This window comes from Augochlora pura, chromosome 7 (genome assembly GCF_028453695.1).
Source record: "Augochlora pura isolate Apur16 chromosome 7, APUR_v2.2.1, whole genome shotgun sequence".
NCBI classification, from domain to species: Eukaryota; Metazoa; Arthropoda; class Insecta; order Hymenoptera; family Halictidae; genus Augochlora; species Augochlora pura.
The window spans coordinates 39,050,233-39,072,959 of record NC_135778.1 but is presented as its reverse complement, the minus strand read 5'-3'; the positions used below and the strand labels follow the sequence as shown (position 1 = coordinate 39,072,959).

Here is a 22,727-nt window from a genome sequence, read left to right as displayed (position 1 = left end):
AATCCCGGGATATCGACCGTTTAATAAAACGTTCATCAGTTAATACGAATCGATCGGCCTGCGCGAAATATGTATACAAGCGACGCCGATTAATTTGATTTGCGAAACCGAGTTCAGCTCTCGCCCGAAGTCAGAAGTTAATTAAAGTTAGTTCGTTTCGAGCGAGTGCGAAGATAATGCTAACTGGGGAAAGCAAAGGTCGCCGATAAAGTATTGCCTTCGCTTTACCTTTGCGAGCGGATTCGGCGATGGTTAATGTTAAAGTTTTCAGAAAGTTAATGTTAATAGTTAATAATGTTGATACGCAGCCAAATTCACGGCGAGTTTCGACGAACACATTCGTTTGTTCCGTTCGTTACGTTTGTTCGTAAATTGAGGTTATGGCAGGTTATAAATCTCGAGAAATTGTTAATAATGCGCAGAGATCTGGAAATTGGTCAATTATAACTAAAACTCGATTTTTAAACTATTATCTTCTTACAAAATTTATTCTCCCTCCACTCTTTAAAATCCAGAAACTCGAAACATATTTTTCGGATAATTTTCCAAGCAGTACAGTCTCTCCAAAAATTATTTTAAACCAGAAACTATGAAATTAGGGTTATAATTAACTAGTTCAAATATTCTTTACGCAATTCTGAAATGCAAATTTTTGGTTGAAGAATCGACGCATGAACGTGATTGTTGAATTAGGGACAATTTAATTGCGGTTGCACTGTTAGCCAATATTTATCACTGAACCACTCAATGACAGGATTTTAAAATATCGATGCATTATTGTCAACCTATTAATGCTATTGAAGAAAGAAAGAACTTGCTATTTATATTTCTTATCTTATATTTATCTTTATTTATATTTTATTTATATCTTATATTTAGGTTTCATTTGTATTTTATATTTATGTTTTATTTATATCTTATATTTACATCTTATATTTTACCTCCACATTTTCACTCTAAATTTATATTTAATTTATATATTATATTTATATCTTATATTTACATCTTATATTTGATCTCTTTTCCACCTTATATTTACATTTCTTGCAATCCACAAAGACAATTCTTATTTCGAGATGAAACTACTTAGCAAAAATTAGTACAAACCGTCTAAACAAATATCAGAACGATACACCAATTCGTTAAATGAAGCGCCGTCCACGGACGGAATTGACCGTAATTGAACCGACTCCACGCGTGGATTAGTAGATTAACTCGCGTCCAATAACCACGTGCAAGAACCGATAAAGCTTACTTACGTATATGGTTGCTCCTCGCCGCGCATTTCACATATGACGTTCGTCAGGGCCATTATGTAATTCTTTGCCAGCGTGAGCGTCTCTATTTTACTGAGTTTCCTTTCCATTTTTACATGCGGTATTACCTCGCGCAGTTGCTGAAAAACCGACATCATTGTTCTCGTAAATCGACACCGGCCATTTAATAATTTCGTTACAACTCTAAAAGGCTGTAAAACCGGACGGCCGCAAAAGTTCGCCGGCAACAATCTGTCCGGAAACAATTTTGGTGCTGACTTTTTTTATTGGGCGAGAAACACGTACGAGAGGTTATGTCGTAAATTTGCAGTGGATGAGGTCGGAGACAAAAAAAAACAAATGATACAAAAAGAATGATAGAATAGAAATATGTATCGTAGAAGTGCATAATTCCGTCATGCTTCTATGTCTAGTAGATTGAAAATACTTGGGAACAAATAATTGGAGACTTTCAACTGGCATGGAAAACAACGAGAGAATGTTACAGCAAGCGGTACACTACGGTCGCGTGTATTCTTCTACGCAAACAGACGAACAGGGTTCAACTATGTTCTACCAGATTGATACAATTATACGAAAAAGTAATTTAAAGTAGCGAAACGAAAATAATTGAACGTGGGAGCTAATTGGTTAAAACATTGATGAATAAGGAAAAAGTTCATGGCAAAACCCAGTGCAAACATAGGATGGACAATGGCGTAGGAAGTAGAGGTGGATCGACTCAAAATTTCTTCGACGATAAAAGTTTGCTTCCAAAAGTGTCCGCCAGAGTGTGCGCGATCTCGAATTGAGAAAAATAACAAAATGGCCGAAAGAAAAGGCAGCACACTATTAAAATACTATGAATACATAATAACGCTAGAATTTATTATACAGGAAATTTGTTTAATATATTAACTAGATTTTTGCAATGAAAATGATACCAAACATGCTTGAGATCATATTTATTCAATTACCTTGTGATATAAATAAATATAAATATTTGTCTAAACTGTAGTATATTTGGTAAGAATTATTATTAATTAATATTTATTCTACAAATAAATTGAATGAATTAAAATTATTATTTTACTAAGAAAATTATGAGTAATATGGTAGGAAAAATTCGGTTCTAGAATGTTAACATTGAAAAAGTTATGTCATTTTGTTACGAGTACCGGGAATTCGAGTCAAAGGAGCTGCGAGCTCGTGTCGCGGCACACGTGTTCGCCGACTCCGTTTAAAATCGATAAATTACAAATAGCAATAGCGCATGAACAATATTAGCAAGGCAAACTTCGGACGCTAAAGGAGAATTTATTGTTTTACGGTAATGCAACTGTAGCGAGTAACAAACTATAGTAACTCCCATTGTAAGAACGAAAGTTTCATGGAGCACCTGGTGGAAAATATCGGAAGTAAACTTTTAAGACTATAGTACGATAAGTCCATAAAACTATAGGATGATAAGTCCTTAAAACTATAGGATAATAAGTCGGCCCACCTCGGCTTTTTACACCGGTCGAAACAAACAGCTGATAAAAATAATAGAGCAAGCGATAATTGAATTCGGTCTCAAACAAAAAGGAAGCAACGTGACAGTTCAACTATAGTAATATGTGCACTACTCGATTAACATTAATGTTATAATTATAAGAATATTTATTATTTACTTGCACTTTGCATAGTTTTTTTTTATCGAAAAGACGTGTAGCGAAGTTCCTTCTTCCTACAAAGTTTACATCGATGTCGCATAGCGATTTTTTATTCTTCGTGTATGAATTTTTCTTATGAACGATGCATGTGTTTGAAAAGATTGGCGGAATTGTGCATACCTACATTATTGTATAAAATAAAGTAGATTAGGGACGGACGCTTACGTTAATTTTTATTGCCAATCCGATCGTTTGAAAGTCCGATTGGCAATAAACAATGATTGGGATTCGATGCGGAACGAGTTTCAATGCTTTCGATTTTTATAGCGATCGTGTGATAATTAACCCTTACGCGCGAAATTCGATTTTTTATTAAACAGAAAATAAATGGTAGAATAAATTATTTATTTAAAATAGTAGAGAATAAATTTGATTCTACGATATTTATAAGAATAAATTTTATTCCACAATATTTATTCTACTATTTATTTATTATAACATTGGCTATTTATTCATTATGTACACATAGTTCGCCATCTTTTTGCATATTTAATATAGCGTTCTAGTATTATTTACGAGTAAACTATCTTTATTTCAATTCAAATATTAAATAGAAATTATAAACAATTAAATAACTGAAAATTGTAATTTGATCTACAAAAGTGTACTATAAATTTCAGAGTCTAAATGTAGACTATAGCAAATGTTTGCAAAATTTCCGCTGTCCATTTGTCAAAGTCGCATACAGCGATGTAAGTTACTTCCTCATTGTAAAAAAAGAAGTACCGTTGTTGTTTATTAGCAGGTGTACCGTTCACTATCCAAAACTATAGTTATGTTAATTTATAGTTATATTATCACTTATTTTGCTTGTCTTTTTAACAATTCGAGCTAAGTGAAAATTTCTGAAAATGTAACTTACAGCGCTATAATTTAAACCCAGTGTGTACAGAGTGTCGTAAAAATGTTTAACAATTTGGAAATTATACTTGAGGTCGTTCTAAACAACTTTTTCCTTTACAGAAATTTTCTACGAGGCATCGTTAACGAGTTATTAACGAAACACGTTGACCAATGAGAAGCGTGCTCCGCCGACGCGAGGTGATCCAGCCTCTCATTGGTCAATGTTTTTCGTTAATAACTCGTTAACGGTGCCTTGTAGAAAATTTTTATAAAGGAAAAAGTTGCTTGAAATAATCTCAGGTGTCCCTCAATGCTGTCAGACATTTCTAGAACATTTTTTAGAACCTTCTATATACATTATTTTCATATAGTATAGTTGCTCGAATTCCGCAGCGTAAAAATTAAGCTATGCAAACCTTGTTCTCTTTTCTTAAATAATTTTCATGATAATATGGTATGCATTGGGAGATGTATAGAAACGATAAATGATCAATAAAGAGATGATTCAGTATCGTCGAGTATTTGGGGCGCGTGATTTGAATATTTTGAAACTGGTCCATGGGGTGTTTCTTTTTTCTAATTGATTTAATGTAGGAATGGAGAAATTACCTCGAAAGCATCGTTCAGGGAGTGCATTCTCATTCTTTCTCTCTCGTTGCTCTCGAGCCGCCTCAGGTTCCTTTCTCGCGCAGATATCCCACTTTTCCGTCTCCTGGTTGTGGGGGGTCCTCCGCGATTTCTTCTCTTTGCTTGTTTCGGGCTCCTTTCACTACCACTACTGTCGCTCTCCTCCCCCACCTTTTCATTCGTATCGGAAACAAGCATGAAATGAGATCGTCAGTTTTGCCACAGAACTGTGTTATTGATTTTTTAAAAAGAAATGTGGCACATATTTCGGTGGTAATTGTTAACAATAAATATTGTTGAACTATTGCACTGATTGGTGAATTTAGAAAAGGGTTGATGAATTATTAGCAAACCCTTGAATCGACGCTTTCTTTTATAAGCATATTCTAGTGACAATGATTCTGCAAGCTCAATATTTATAGTGTAATTTATTTGCAAACTGCAATCACGTTCCTTTTGTCAAATGAATAATTTTTAGAGGCGCGTGGTAACAGAAATTATTAGAAATTTGGGGCTCTTTCGGGCACGAACAATTTTTCGACCTAATCAAGAGAATCATGCTTTAACTTCAGACCTACACTATTTCATTTTTTAACATTAATAAATTGATGTTAAAATTGCAAAAAACTAAGAATAAAATCAATATTTCAAATATCTCGTTTTCGTTCTAATATTCAATTTTATAAGCATTTTATCGATTACACTGAGTACAGTTTCTTTTAATAAGTTCTTTGCCAGTGACTATAGATAAAGTAGCTACACAAGGAGTGGGATAATGACGTATGCGCAGAGAGTCCCGCGGCTTGGAGCGTCTACTTGAACGTTATAACTCTGAACTACGCTGAGACAAAATCTACGTCGTGTCACAATCGCTTAGCTCCGGCCATTGGCTCGGCATCTCACGCCAATCGAGCTCGTCTCTGATTGGTCAATGTATTTCGTTAATAACTCCTTAACAATACCTCGGAGAAAATTTTTATAAAGGAAAAAGTTGCTTGAAATGGCCCCAGCTATCCCTATTCTAATTTAATTACAGAAAATTTACAACTTCAAGATGAACATCTGACTAAAAGATATACAATTAATTCGAAAAATGATTTCTTGGAAATATTTGGTTTTCTATGTATTTGCTATGGCATAGATTAATATGTTTAAAACTTACGATTACCACGTTAACACGCTCGATACGCAAACACAGTTAACACGTTCCCAAATCGCTTTCGTTACAAGATACGGTCGCCGGTCACGCAACAAATCGTATCTGTGTATATCTAGGAAACCAAAGAGTATCTTGTAGCGAAATAGATAAGATTAAGTTTTGTGCCAATATCCAGGTTTATTTGTCATGATATGCTACTTTCTTTGACGTAAGAATTACATTATTAATACCTCGCAAGTTTGTAATTTTTCTATCGTTATTTTTACTAAATTTTCCACGGTATATTACTAGAAGATTAACAAAGCAACGTAACAACGACGACTAAACTATACAGGGTTGAAATTTTGCAGAACGCAATTGCAGCTTGACATGACAAAATAATGTTTTATAATTTTTATTTAAATGTCTCTTTTGTACGTTTCCTTTTTACATTATTTTTATTCCAAGTAATAGCAAAATTTAAAAAAAGTATTTTAGTCATTATTTAGTGTACTAGTCTCTAGAATGTTTATGGAAAAATTCAAGTCGTTTAGGCTAGTTTCAAAAATGTTATACCATTTTAAAAGTGCAGTTTCAATTTCGCTTTCCATATATCTATATTATCTATACTGTATAGTATCTATATTGTATGTATCTCTATTGACTCGACATTATAATATATTAAAAATGTTGATTAAATTTTGCTTTCCGCATATCTATATTTATATCTGTACTGTGTAGTATCTGTATCTATACATGTACGTATCTCTATTGACTCGACAGTACAATTAATTTTTAATTCAATTTTGTTCTCCACCACATATCTATGCATCTATGTCTATACTATAGTATCTATATCTATATATAACTCTATTGGCTCGACAGTATAATTAATTATAATAATATAAAGAACCGTCCTACCTCCCCGCCAACCACATGATGTCGACTTCGTTTTCCGGTAAGCGAATCGACGGAAGCGTCGTCCAGGTCGATGTACATCTCCTGATCGTAGTCTTGATCGCTACCTGATAACCTCTCCAGACTTCGCATTATCCTAAGGAAAGTTTATGGTCTAGACCGCCTGCAACAAAACAAGACACATCGTTAATCGTTTAATAACATTTCAATGTAAATAATAACATTTCAATAACATTTTAATAACATTTCAATGTAAATATATATAAGCGAAACAAGAGTGTTAGCAGCTAACTATGTGATAATAATGCGAACTCATTCGCGAGAACTCGTCTAAATGAATGACGAAGCTGAAATTTTGATCGACGGTTTGCAAAATAGTAATTTATTTATTTACGAAGAGTTTCCACGGTAAATATGAAAGACGAGGATACGTGTTATCTATTTAACTTTGGTAAACGGTATTGACGATTGAATTTGTTAAAAAATGAAAAATGTGGAATTGGAAAAATTGGCGTTCGAAAAATATGGAATTTCAAAAAGTAGACGTTCAAAAAATATGGAATTTTGAAAAGTAAATATTTGAAAAATATAGGATTTAAAAAAGTACACATTCGAAAAATATGGGATTTTAAAAAAGTATAAATTCGAAAAACATAGAATTTAAAAAATTATAAATTCGAAAAGCATAGAATTTAAAAAATTATAAATTCGAAAAGCATAGAATTTAAAAAACTACACATATTTCTATGTCCACAAAAAACAAAAATTGCCTTAAAACTGTCTCGGCATTTTTTAAATTAAGGCTTCAATTTCAGATCGATTCGACTTCGCCTAAAATCGATGATGGTTTCGGCGGTCGGACATGACACATCGGAAGCCACGCTGGCTGTCAGTCGACTGATTGGCATGCCGCATGTACGCGTACACAATCGAAAAACAAAGGCCGGTGACCCCGATTAGAACCGTGTGTCTTCGGGCATTTAACCGCAGTAGTTGGAGCGTTATCATTACTACATTTCACGGTTCAGAAACTGTATAATTAAGGGGGGGGGGGCGAGAGACGTGTTAGATGTCAGCTGGTCTATCAATGTAGCGAAACACGTATATACAGTCGGTGTAATCGCTGTAACAATAGAAACCTGAGATTTTTGCAATTCGAATGAGTCCAAACATGACATAAATCAGGTCACATTCATGGATTCGATGTAAGCAATTTTTATTTATTATGTAATGTATTATGAAAATAATAACTGGCTTTATAATTATGAAAATAATAACTTTAGGAATTTTCTTAAGATAACTGGAGAAATCACAACTCTAACAATTCTCTGTTGTTAACTCTAATATAGTACTTAACAACAATATAGTAATATAGTAATATTAACTCTAATATAATACTTAACAAAAGAGAACAATTAACTATTTAAAAAAATCTAAAATTTTTTAAAGACATCTGCCGGTGCCAAAGCGAGCTAGTCTTTATTTTTAAATGTTTCCGCTGGTCTTGTTGTTCCTTGGGACATAATTTCCCGCGAGAACAGATGTATTTTACATGCGCCGTACTGGACAGGAGAAATGTGTTTCACGGACTTTCCTTCGCTTCTCATGAGAAAAAGCAATGAGGAAAATATGGAGAGAAAGCTCGTTCGAGCAACTGATGTTTTCTTCTGGTTTATGAAGGTTGATTTTCCACTCGGTAAACCGATTTACGATGGCGGAAGATTTTTATCGACGAGCGTCGCGTTTATTCTTGTTTGTTATTTTCGCCCGAGCAACTCTGTCCGAGAGAGTTGCATATCGTTACATTTAACAAATTGATTTATTAGAAGTATAGTTACGTGCATAGGTTTCTCGAATGAAAATGATATTGGAAATAATAATATTAGTTATTATATAATATTAATTTATGCATTAGTACGGTTACATGTTACAAGTACTTATTCGATATAAACTATCGGCGATTGTATAACATATTTATGTGTACTTAACAATTGAGATAAGAATGACTATCTTTTCTAAAAATATTGCAATTTTTTGGTAGCTCGATTTGGAGAACACTTTATTCGTAAATATTAATTCAACTTTAGTGTTAAATATGGATAAAATAATCTAGAATGAAAGAACATTTCTCCAGTTATAAAAATAAAAAATACTGAATGAAGCTAAGTATTTTAATTAAAATTATCTAAAGTAACGAAATTAACATAAAATTAATAAAATTAGATATTTGGAAAATTAATTGGTAAAATTAATGGAACATTTAATAGAAAATATCCACTTTACTTTTACACATTTATTGCTTCATTACAAGTTGATTACATTTGTAAATGACACATAACCTGTTACAGGCAACGCTTGTCCCAGGCACTAATTAGTTTAAATATTCTTTAACGGATCAATTCGTACTCCCATAATTCGCGAATGCGTTGTGAATAGCGTTGTTTGGCGATCTCGCGAAACTAATAACATATTCGAAAGTATTATCTAATACCACGAACGTTTGTAATTAGGTACTCCGATGCTCCGCGGTCGTATTATGCAATAAAAATTGGCGCAAGCCGCTTATTATTTCCATATAATTTAGTCTGGTGCATGCACAATGGTGCGCATTAACAGAAAACACAGATTTCCGCAGGCAGAAACAGAAATTTCTTTCGAACAAAATACTAATACAGAACTTTATGAAGTCCAACATAAAATCTAATAAAAATTGCAAATTCAAATCGGAAGCTAGAATTAATTATTAATAAATTGAAATTTGAACGGTGTTTTCAGATTCCCGCGGCTTAATGCGATTACCGTACCCGTATCGATTACGTCAAATGACTAGATAATGATACACCTGTATCAATAACTCCCCATACTGACAAAGTATATTTTTCACATTTTCTTACGTTTTCGAATCAATAAACTAAATTGAAGAAAATGTGGTTATGTTGAAAACATTGCCGCCTTGAAAAAGTTCGCCGCGATTAATACTTATCGTCGCGGAATGATTGCCGTTGTATAAGTATACTCTTCGAAAGGAATACTATCATTAAGCGTTTCGATGATTGTAGCTTGTAGTGTATAGTACAGTAACGTGGTTTAAATCGATTTGAATATTATGTGGTAATGTCTTTTTTTTTATTTCGCACTTTCTTTTTTACAATTTATGCCCCTATTTTTTAGACGCAGTGCATGATTTATTGATCGTCGCTTTTACTGATTACGAATGATCTATAACGCATAGGAGTTCCTTTATCTTGTGATAAATGGTCAAAACCATTGTCAATGACAGTCGAGACTTTATTATACAATTTGTTTGTTCCGTCTATGGTTAGTCATTTTAGCCAGAGGTTCTCAAGTTTCGTGATTTTAAAGCATATACTGTACACAAAAGGTTCGTTCGTTGTTTGTTGCTCGAAAGATGGGACAGAGAAAATTATAGAACGATTTTTATCAACTCAACTATGTTAATAACCTCGCAGAATTAGGTTAAAAACATTTGTTCCCATCGGTAATAATAATTCCGTCTTCTTAACCCTAATTTCTACAAAACTCAAATTTCTACAAAAAGCAAAATTTTACGAAACGCGGAACCCTAATTTCTCCTGGCACAACCATAATCGTCTCGCTTCATCATAGTTTCCTCCTAGAGACACTTCCTCCATTTTGTTTTCGCTCGAAACTTTTCACTATTATTGGCCAAGTTGTGCGCCGAACAAGAGACGTGATTAGGAGCGAGCGAGCGACCAATCCCTGTTACTCTTCCCATCGATTAGTTTATTGGCCTTCTTGTTTACCAATAGAAGTGGGTTTCGGGAGATCATAGATAAGTGGGGACTACGGGCATGCAGGTCAGGCGGGGGCAAATGGCCTCGACGGAAATCGTGCCATCTTTTCAGCAACGTATAGTATATGCACGTGACAGTATAGTTCCAAGTACCTTCGATAATTAAAAATAAAATGACAGAATACGAACAACAAAATTACGGAAAATATTGTCGTATAAATTCGATCCTTCAGATATTGTATTATATTATATTATAGCTGATTATATTATTATTTACAAGCAGATACGTAAATAAATCACGTGATCCGTTTTTATTTTAATTAAGGATCTATGTCGACTAAAGTAGATTTTACAATGTTTTTTTTGTTTTAGATTGTTAGAATAAACATTGTACCATACTTTGGTAAAATAAAATGATTTTATTTGTTTATAATAAAATAAATATTCCAAATATTTTCAGTACATTCCAGGCGAAATAATATTTGAAATATTACCTTGAAAATTGCTTACATCAAGTTCCTTAAGTTTTAACAATATTTTCTTCTTTTAAAAATTCAAATAGTTAATAATAAAATTTTGTGAATAAAAAATGCCTCGAATTCAATGACTTAATCATAGCTGCATAGATATAATGACCTTAACTCGACATTATTAAAACACTGAGAATTTCAGTATAAATTTTTGAAAATTACGCGTCCAAGAAATACAATTAAAAAATGTACAGTTCTACTAAAAAATATTAACTCCCGTTTCCGAAACAACAGCACGAAATTCCACTAAAATTCAGCGCGAAGTCGTTAAAATTTTAGAAATTTTCCGCGCACCGCTCGCTTTGTGTAATCGTCCGGTGGGTTAGCGCAAACGAAACTCGATAGATACGTTCGTATTTCTCCTATAGTTAACGACCAGCAGCATGTAGTGTACGCGCACGTGTGTAATAAATTGTGTCGGCGATAGCGATGCACTTTGAATGCCGCGGATATTTCGAAATATAAAATATAATACAGGAAACGTGCAACAAAAAAAAAAGAGAAGAAAAAAAAAACGTGCGCCGCGTGACTCACGGGCAATTGGAAACACTTTCGTGGAATGTATGTATATAGAACAAATTCAAATGATAAGATAAAAGCGTTAATCAAACACTTAAAATGTTGAAACGGTGGATCCGAGCGATAATATATATATTTACATAAATGTAACATTAATATTGTAGATAGTAGTGTGCGTTAGTGAATTGTTGAAATCAACATCTCATTCTGACAGATATTCAAAGAATTTATATTGTTTGTCTTTTTCTATGTAATGTGTACAATTATTAACTGCGTTGATAGAATTAACATTTAAATTATTTAATATTAGTTTATGCAGCACATATAGAAACTTATTTTTCAATTTTATTTTTCATCTCGAAATTTTCGAAAATATGAATCTGTTCGTTTATATGTTGCTATATAATGAATATTTATTTATTTATGGTGCATATATGCATGCAAACGCAATGGTTCTAATTTTTTAAACTACGTCAAATAAAAAAGTCGAATAGAAAGCGAGTAATAAATTAGAAGTTATTTTGTTATTATCATGCAACGTGTTCAATTTTTAACGTGAAAACAGTGGAATTTGTGGGAGATTATTCACTTTAATCACTTTATTCACCGCAATCGATTATCGCAATTATTACCTAATTATCGAACGCGCGTAACTGTACATGCGTAGCAAATTGTTGGCATTGAGTCGAATAAAAACAGAGGAGAACGGGATATCCCGTTTCAATCGCGTAGCTTAGTTTCAGAGTGCTCGTTTCTCAGTTCGTGTAAAAGACCCTGTTGCGCCGGTGATTGACCTGAAATGTTGACGCGTACCGCGTTAGTTTGCTGGGAGATCCCCTGGTCCGTCTTATCTCTCGTTGCGCATCGTTTTAACTGGAATTTCCCGATTTGCTCAATCGTGATTCTCTCTGCCAATTGTTTATCTCCTGCTCGCCTACTTTTTAAGTTACGCTTGCACGCTGCATTATAGTGCCTTGGGCAGCAAGGACGATACTGTGATAAATAAATAAATAAAACTGTGATAAATAAGGAAATAAAACTATGATAAACAAGAAAATAAAACTATGATAAATAAGTAAATAAAACTGTGATAAATAAGGAAATGAAACTAAGATAAACTTAATATACATAATATAATAAATATTGCAAAAGTTGTCTAATATATTTTGAGCACGCGTAATTTTTATAAATGTCATTTCAAGTGACCATTTAACCCTTTGTACTCAAAAGGCACCGGAGCGGAGCCATTTAAAATTGATTTAGTTATTATCTTCATTGTCTCTGCGGTGGAGCCCTCGAGTTGGAGAAAAAATTTCTAAAGGCTCCGCTCCAGAGCCCTCGAGTTTGAAGACAAATTTCAAATGTCTCCGCACCGGAGCCCTCGAGTTCGAGGAAAAATTTCAAATGTCTCCGCTCCGGAGCCCTCGACTGCAAAGCAGCTACATTGCTCACACAATTACAATTAGTTAGTTAGCGGGCTTGATAAAATCAAGAAAACGTCAGTTACACATACCGTATGCATTTGCATCTGAATAATGAGAAAGAAGAGAGTGCCCATTACAGCAAAAAAATATTGCAGAAATAATCACGATGCATGTATGTATATTGAAATCTGCACACCAGATTATTTCGTATTGTATGTGCATATGTCTCTCTGCATACATATGTATGGGACGTTTGGTAATACAGTGGGAAAGAAGTTAACAGGGGAGGGGACTCCTCGGAAAGATAATAACAATGTAAGACGAAAATCAAGAGTGAAGAACTTGCGATTTCGACGATATTTTTAAATAATTAGCAATTCAAATCTACGAAGAGCTACACGCAAGTAAGCCAATTGTTCCTCTGCGACTCTTGCTCGGTGTATTACTACTTAATATACATTCGTAGGTAACATACTATAGATCAGCTATAGCCATAATTGTATTATATTGTACCGTATTATCTTATATTATATTAATATTTCTAAATTCAAATAACAGATAGAATATAAATAATACAGCGAAGTAGAGCGCATAACCGTGAAAATTAATCAATTAAATCAACAAATTACATTTACACGTGTCTTATCACGATCATCCATCCCCATAAAACGGATCTAAGATTTGTTAATAACCCTCGCAGCAGCGTCTTTACTTACATAACACAGAATACATATATGTGGACAGTGTGACATTTGGTATGATGGGCTGGTATGCTATACGCAGCTGACGGATGTGGAATGTTACGTTATCCAGTTATCTAATTGCAAGTCTTATTGCGTGTCAAATCCTCCAAATCGGACATGTATTTATTTATTAGCGATATGATAAAAGTTAGCGACGATTCCTCAGCGAGAGAGAGAAACAGGTGTCGAGGTAATTGTAATTTATAGCATCGTCTCGCTTATGGGTCTTAAGGTGTCTTAATGTCCTAGTGCGGTGATTCTTGCCGGTTAGTGAAATCATTAACCAGTTAACTGTGGCGCCCTCGTTTAAAAGTGCGCACAGTTTTGTGTCGCCAGAATCGAGCCGCGACGAGTATATTCGTCGATCACAGTTAACTGGTTAAAAACAATGTTATTAAATTAAAAACAACGTTATTAGATTGAAGATAACGTTATTAAATTAAAGACAACGTTATTAAAGTAATCTCGATGGAAGATCGAATAGAAAATCGAACTATTCAAAATTCTAAAAATGCGGAAAATAGCTCTTTAGATCTCTGAGTTTCGATCTCGATCTTTATAAATAAAAAATTTCAGAGATCCGTTGCAAACGAGGATGAACAAAATTACTAATTCCTTTGTTGCCCTCCTTTTTCTCTGTGTAATTACCGACTGATACGGCATTGATAACGTGTAGATAAGATCTATGATCGATAACATTCCTTACCTCTCTGTTCGCTTTATCCTCCGACTAGGCTGTATCACCTTTTTTCCCTCGAAATTAATATATTCCTATTAATTCCAGTGCTGCTTCTCTGCTCAGCCTCCGCTTCTGTTAGTTTTCCATGCTTTTTGTAGATTTTTCCCCGTTCGATCATGTTTTAATTGGCAGTTTTTAACACGCGTGTCTTTCGTCGATCTTCCTGCTATTATTTACGTTTTTTATGTTTCATAGAATATTTCTGATTTCTGAAGAAAAATGGATACTGATTCGCCGCAAATAAATTTATATTGTAGATCTACGATTTTTCTTGTTTTTTTAATCGTTGTTTTTTTTCTAATTCTAGAACAGTTTAGCTTTAGCGTAAAGACTAGCCAATCAAAAGTTCTCTGATCTAGGTGCAACTCTTTCGTTTTGCGCTATTATGCAGCACAGGAGGACGAGCCAATCCCCACTTTTAAGGATCCCGCAGACGCTGTACTTGTTTCGTCACAACGACTATCACTGCTACCTTTCGATTCGCGCTATCTCGCTCGGTCTCCATACATCTCATTTCCTCGCTTCGTCCCTCTTCCTCTCCCTCTTCGTCTCGCGATCCTTTCAGCGTATCCGACTCGCATCGACCACAGCAGCAAAATAATCGAAAACGCGTGGGGAACTGGGCACGCTTCTTCACCACTGACCAATCGGCCCCGCATTCTTGCCATACGTCACCGCATTACCGTCAGGGATCATCTTCTAAGCCCACCAAGGTATTCAACGGAGGTCGACGAATATGAGAGTCCCTGGTAGAGACCGGCGCAGCGTTCCGTCATTAGGAAGAGAAAGGTATACCCCCGACGGAAAAAGTGTGCAGGCAACGCGCCGCCGTCCATTTCCTTACCTCTTTGCCTCGGGATTAACGGCTACGTGTCTACCGCTGTTTCTACCACTGCCAAGTTGATCAGGAAAGCGAGAATCCCCTCTGGCAAAAATCCAATTTTCGAACCCGACATAACCTGACAAATTTTCAGTTCGCTACGAGATTATATTCGATTTCGACAAATTTTAGTTTGTCACGAGATTATATCCAATTCGAGTTTCAGCATCCTAGTTTATTACTGTAGTTACGCGAAGACCAAGTTATGCAAATCAGGATGGAACTAATTACTTTCGCGAGTCGCTAGAAAACGTCGAGAAGCTGGTTTGCAGGCTTTGACGTCTGTTCGCGTGGGTATTTCAATTATCTAATCGTGTCTTTGGTGACTTTTCATGGACTTGGAAATTAGTTGAACTTTATGGTAACTTTATGAGTTGAACTTTTAGGTTTATAAAGATATGTTAAACTTGAGACTTTTCTCATGAAAGTTGAAATCGTTGGGAAGGAAATGAATGGTTGTTTAATCAAGCGTAAACGCAAGTCGACTTTGATCAGGTATTTGCGAGAGTTGTAAATGGGATAATTCCTTGCATATGGGATTCAATGACTTCTGAGTAATGTTAGAGTGAGTAGAGGAGGTTTAAATAATTTTTGCAAATGTTGCTATTAATTGGAGTAATGAAAAAATAAAGAGAAAAAATATGTAAGTTTTAACTTTTGTATCCGAGCCTAAAACAAAAGATTAAGACTATTTTCTAAGTGTCAATGCAAGGACAAGCTATTATTGAAAAATTTGAATATTTTCAGATTTTCACGAATTTAGTGAAATAGGTTAGAAAACTTAATTTTCTTTATTACCACGTCCAATTACAATTTTCAAAAAGGATCCTTTCGATTTTCTAAATCTCCTAGATCTAGTCTCCTAAATTTCCTAAATCTGGTCTCCTAAATTTCCTAAATCTAGTCTCCTAAATTTCCTAAATCTAGTCTCCTAAATATAATAAATCTAAATATCTTAAATCCAATTTCGTAAATATCCTAAATCTAGTCTCCTAAATATCCTAAATCCAATCTCCTAAATATCCTAAATCTAGTCTCCTAAATATCCTAAATCTAGTCTCCCAAATTTCCTAAATCTCCTAAATCTAGTCACCTAAATCTCCTAAATCCCTCTGACATTTAAACAAAATTCAATCAATCCAGTTCAACTTGAAAATCCTTATCCAAGAATTGTGCTAAACGGTGTTCGCTCTCGCGTGCCATTGTATGTAAAATATGGCCGACGTTAACATCGCGGACCCGACTGTACAGAATCAGAAGTAAATTGCGAATGTACCGCTGATCGACTGGAACGACATTGCGAAAATATCGCGGACCGCAAAGAGTTAATGGTTTTCGAGATATTGTGAAAGAAGCAGAAGAAAACCCGGCTAGAAGGAATAGAAAGTATCGATGATTAGGTCGAGTTTAGGTCGGGGCTCTAAAGTCGGGCTATCGCGCGCACGATATTACATTAGACGGTTTTATTATTGCTAGAATTTTATTATTACTAAACCAATTATAATCTACATGGAGCCAAGCTCGTACTAATTTATTTTGTTCAAAGCTTTGTAAAATAAAATCTCTTTGAAAATTCAGATTTCGTCGCGTAGAATCTGTAAATAAAAATATGTTTCCTTTCGAGGAGGTAAACCTAACCTCCAAATAACTTTCAAAGTGATCCACATTTTTCGTTGATTTTCTTAATTAATAAATTATATGCACTTGACATATTTTCCATTTGACATCGAACAATTCTTATATTTTACATTTCTCTGAAGATCCTTTGTTTTCGAGATATTTTCAAATGGACACCCTGTATATCGCAGACGCTATCTCTGTCAGATTATCTTCGTTTTGTTATCGTTTCTCGAATGAATGGAAACAGATAGACAGATTTCTAAGTTTCGTATCTCGTTAATATAAATCGTTGTTCAAATAATTTCGCCGATTGTGTTCTAGGTTTAGAGGTTAGGGACGAACGACAAAAATCGCTGGATCTTGATGGAAAAAGTGGTATAATTTCAGTTCAACGTAACGAAAACAGTGATTCTGTGTTCTTCTGTGTATTTGCGGATTTTATGTATTTATAAAAGATACGACTGCTACAATTTGAACGCATACTATAGTGCAAACACGTAGAACAGTATCTGACATTTTTATTTCGTGTTAATTTATTTTCTGAAAATATTAGAGCCTAAGAGAAATAGTAATGGAGATAGATACATAGAAAGAGAGAGAGAGGTAACAAAATTCAACAATAGGAGCATTGTTTTACATATTTTTGCATTTCGAAGCTAAGATAATTAATCTCTTTTTTTCTCGAATACTTGATTCTAACAACATGATTACTCGTAATGTACTCGTAACAAATTATTCCACCTATTTATTCGAATAATTCTGCATTCTTTATTTAATAGAGATTATTAAATTATAATAACGATGATAATAATGCGAATAATTTTTGACAGTACCATTTATGTAATTTTCCATGCATATACATATGTATTATATGTATATGTTGCAGATATGAATCGTAAAATGTACGATGACCTCCTTCTTACTCGAAGCATCATTAGTTAGTTTTTCAACAATAATCGAGCTATCGAAATTTATTCTTATCAATACTATTATTATTTAAAATTATACTTATCGCATTGCAGATTGACAGAAAAATAAGTAAAAAACGAGGAGAAATATTAAAAAACAGAAGAAAAATCGATAGAAATATATTACAGAAAAAATTGACGAAAAGCGAAAAAATTGTTCTAAAAGTTTAAAAAGCGGTGTATCGGTCGCCGTGGCAGACAGACCGTTAATATTTCAAACAGCTGATCGGCATTGCACGATTAGATGTATCTTTATTCCTCTGAATTGTTCGCGGTTTGATATATCTGCACACTTTTCTTGGAAAGAATTCGTATAATGGCCGGTGTTGCAATTGGAATGTTAGAAAGTACCTACCGGTGTTCACAATGCGAAACAGTTTCGTGCAGGACACATGTCAAGGAAGGAATACAACTGTTAAACGAAAAAATACGCGGACAAGGTGAACCGATCGAAACTTGTGCAAGAAAACAGCAATTTCTGTGCAGGAAAACTGGAACGTAAAAATACGAGAAGCGGAGTGCCGATATTAACCCTTTGCCGTACTCTGACGAGTCTGACGCGCGATTATGATTTCTAACAATATTAAATAATTCTGTTAAGTAAGGATGTTAGTGCGTTTTTTTTTTAAATTTTATTTCTCCTGCAAGAAAAATATTCCAATCGAAAATTATTTAATCGTTGTTACTCCGAAGATAAAAGTAAGGGGTTAATTTCCATCGATCGGCGACGCTTTCTTTCTGATACGCGCTAAGCCTCTCGGCTCTTCGCCGGTCATTTTTTTTCCGCCACAGATATTGTCGCTCGCCAGGAAATAATAGCGGTTTTCTCGCCGCCGAGAGCCGGTCTATGAATTCATTCGGGTGGAATGCTACCGTCGCGGCGTTTTTTTCTTAAATATCGAACGAGGCCTGGCGCTGTCCAAGGAAGACACATTTTCATCGAAATTGAATGCAAATATAATTTTAATTTTACTGTAAATCAATTTACTTAATTTAGCACTATTAGAAGCATCTTTACTGGTAATTTGTCATTTTATTTTATAGTAAGAGACTGATTATCATATGCGATTTATACCGTGAGCACAACGCTGATAATGAAGTAGACTTCTTAAGGGATTAACGAGCGGCTCGAATGTCGCGTATATAGAGTATATAACACATAATATAGTTAGCGATGACAGCTCAGAAACTTGATACACAGATGCATTTCTTTGACTAAAGTAAACCTTGTTAGTGTAGGTACTTCATTTTATTATAATTTTTTAATATTTCACTTCTCATTTCACGTTTTCCATTTCATATTTTCATTTTTTAAAAATTACTATAAAAGCAAAAGAATTAGAAAAAACAAATTTTATAATTCTGAATGACTCCAATCGCCGTGTGTGCGTACGCGACAATAGAAAAAGAAATATACCAACTGTAATATCTTTTTGACACGGTAATAATAACTAACATTGACAGAATAATACACGTGGAATCTCAATGCAAAGAAAGTGTGATACCGTCTTAATAATAAGCCGCACACTATTGTGCAAAGTGTGCAGAAAATCAGCCTACTGGCACCTGCAACGTAATGAAGCAAAAGACAGTGAAATGCGCGTTGTGTAACGACACCATTTTGCGAACAGCGTTGCCCGTTACTCGAATAACATTATATTTGAGTAAAAGTAACGAATCAACAGTTCATCACTGTTCGATTGTTTATTATTCTAATTATTTAGTATTCGTTCGAGGAAACTTCAAAGTAGGTTTTAGTTAACTTTAGAAACTTGAAAGATTGTTTTAGTTAATTTTAGAAATTTCAAAGATCGTTTTAGTCAATTTTAGAATCTGCAAAGAACGTTATTCTGAAAATAGCCTAAGTCCATTTATAATTATATTGAGATATTTAAGGGCTTTTGTTTCGATGCAATTAAAAATATCCCAACAGTTAAAGTTGTACATGTAACCACGGGCAACCGGAAATAAGTGACAAATAAACTTGTCAGTTTCAAAGGTCACCGCCCACTTAGCGAGACCAAGAGCAATGACAGCCTCTTCATCCATATGTAAACACAAAGTCGTGTTTTTGGGCACCTTAAGCACATAAAACTCACAACTGCGGATCTGCACGGTCCACAGACGTCATTTGATTATTTACAGAAAGATACATACTGGGTACAGCGAGAGAATTTACGATGCTTCGCCGCGTGTTGGCCGGATGTTGGAGAAATGGAGTACTCAACGACATCTGACCGACTCCTGATTGACTTTTTAACATAACCTTGATTTTGTAAAATTCTTTCCTAATCTCAATACTAAATTAAAAGAAAAAGAAAAATTTTATTTATTCGGAATATTTAAAAGAAAATTATTTTTTAATATGCCAAAACGATTGACTAATTAATTAAATAAAACAGATTTGCGGTAAAATATGAAAATTGAAATTTTAATATTTAATATTGCATAACTTCCGTATAAAATATTGATTTATAGTATGACAGTTTTTGATTTAAAATATATTATATTAATTAATTTTTACTGTATTAATAAATTGTTTGAAGCGATTCCAACAAGTATCAATTGTTATACGACAATGTTTATAAATAAGTCACAACTTGATAGCGGCAACTAATAAATGTTATTGTTTGAAAAATATTATTTTCGCATTTTCAATCTGTATTAACTTAGTTTTATTTTCGGTACACCCTGTGCAAGTTGTATTTCACTCTTGTCTGCAAGTAAACAGTGTATTTGTTTGTCCAGCAAATATTTTCGTAGCCATTATACCGGCGCTCACGGTATACTAACTTCAATCAGCGTGTGTCCTTAGTCGTACAAGCGATAAGTAATATTTCAAAGATCTATTTCACACATTATATACATATACATATAACGTGCTGTAATATGAGAACCGTACACGTGTCCATAATTCGAATAACAGATTAATTGCTACATTTATATGCAAATCCTATGAAACCAATTTCAACTAAAAGCCAATTCCTAAGTATGCGAGAGAGAGAGGTACACACAATGTACATGTGCGCGCGCGCGACTACTTTGAATGATTGTATCAAGAAAATTTTGCCAACCAAGCGAATTTATTCTTCCATTCCACTGACCTATTTTCGAACACGTAATTGGGCTTTCCACGATAACGATAGCGATTGGAATAGTTAGGGTAACGCCGACACGATTTTAAATAAGAAGTATTCTTTTTACTAAAACCTATTACACGCTATCTGAGTATATATATGAATATTTATATAAGCATGTTTATTTATGCAACTCGGCTTATTAGAATCTAACTTTTTTAAAACTCGTCCAGATGACGTGAATTTGTTTTGTAAGTGACAGAAAACATTGCATATAAGTCGCCAAGAAGTACTAAATGCATTTGTTAAATTTTAAAAAATAAATAAAAATAAATAAAAGAAGACAGTTTTTCACATTCCCTGTGTTCCAAATAGTAATAAAATTTAAAAAATAATATTTCAATCATTATACAGTGAATTAGACCCTCTAACATTTACAATAAAATTCAAGTTATTTAAACCAGTTTTTAAAAAATTATACTATTTTAAGAATGATGATTCAATTTTCTTCCTCTACAAACAAAAATTTCATATGACTCGTCCATCGAGAAATGAACAATTCATATTATTCGCAATGTATAAATAACTCGGCAGCTAATTTTCGCGAAACGAAATTCGTGCGAATGAGAGAATATGTTGTTGCGCATGCGCCGGAGAACAACGGGTTGTGAGAGAGTCCTGGGTACGCGTGCTGCCACTGTCGGGGCGTGAGAAACCTGTAGTCCCTGTATATTTATTCGCCCGGGCATTTATACATAATTATGCATATATGTTAGTGAACTCGCGAGCACGAAAAAAAAGTAATAAGTTTGCGAACGCGTAGAATGCGAAGAAACAATTGAACAACGAGTGGATCCGAGTGGAAAGCTTTCCTTCCGCGGCAACAATTTGTACGCAACGTAGCACGCTTACATTAACTATATATATAATATATAAAAATATTCAAATATTCAAATATGATAATATTAATCATTAAACAATATTAATATTTAATGTAATAAATATTCAAATATGAAAGTGTTCGAACCCTTTTTAGTATTAGTAGTTTTTAGTATTTATACTTTTTTTTTAGTATTAGCAGTTTTTAGTATTTATAGTTTTTCTTTAGTATTAGTAGTTTTCAGTATTCAGAGTTTACTATTCGAAACACAGTTTCCCACAGCAAGAAGTTCGATTTCCAGTTAAAGTTCAACTTCAGTGTGTAAAACACGTGCGATCTATTCTTTTCCGTAATGCGGAACGCGTAAATTTCTATAGTCGTCTAACCGTTCTACAGTCGGAGAAAGTCGAACGAATTTTTAAGCACAGAGAGCCACGTTCGAATGATTTTTCGAAATGCTGACACGCATGAACGCGGACTTCACCGTGCGTGCGGACTTCACGTAAAACGGAATTGAACAAATGTAAATGTGAGTCTGACAAAGAATTTAAATTAACAAGTCGATGATTATATCTGATTCAATTAGAAACTAATCGGTTACGATCTAGAAACGTGAATCGAGAATTGAGTTACGAGAATCGAGAATCGAGAGTCGATAGTCGAGAACCTGGAATTTAAAATGTAAAATTTAGGACTAGAAATCAAGAATCTAAGACCAAGGTTATGTTCTATCTAGAACCTAGAATTTGGTTCGAAAATCTAAAATCTAGGATTCATAACCTAGAATCTATGATTTAGATTCTAGGAACTAGAATATGGTATCTAGAATCTAGGATTCAGAATTTAAAATCTATTATCTATGACCTATGATTTAGAATCTAAGATCTATGATCTAGAATCTAAAATCTGGGATCTATAATCTAGAATCTAGAATCTAGAATGTATAAACTAGAATCTAAAAAGGACCTAGAACCAAGAATCTAGGATCCAGAATGTAGCATCTATCCTAACCTAAAATCTAGGATTCCGAATCTGGAATTTGGAATCTAAATTCTATGATCTAGGATCTAGAATC

The 22,727-nt window shown here is 34.0% G+C and overlaps 1 protein-coding gene across 4 annotated transcripts in view; it reads right to left on the bottom strand.

Moving 5' to 3' along the window:
- The window catches only part of LOC144473297 (uncharacterized), a 38,643-nt gene that overhangs the window by 6,376 nt on the left and 9,540 nt on the right, over window positions 1-22,727 (bottom strand). For 3 of the 4 annotated variants that reach the window (XM_078187067.1, XM_078187066.1, XM_078187068.1), the window contains exons 3-6: window positions 6,501-6,660; window positions 4,424-4,612; window positions 2,930-3,091; window positions 1,260-1,396 (exon numbers count right to left, since the gene is read on the bottom strand). In XM_078187067.1, coding sequence (XP_078043193.1) covers window positions 1,260-1,396; window positions 2,930-3,091; window positions 4,424-4,612; window positions 6,501-6,629 — 617 coding nt within the window. In that variant the 5' untranslated portion in view covers window positions 6,630-6,660. The remainder of the gene's footprint in view (window positions 1-1,259; window positions 1,397-2,929; window positions 3,092-4,423; window positions 4,613-6,500; window positions 6,661-22,727) is intronic. The other variant, XM_078187069.1, reaches the window with a different exon arrangement.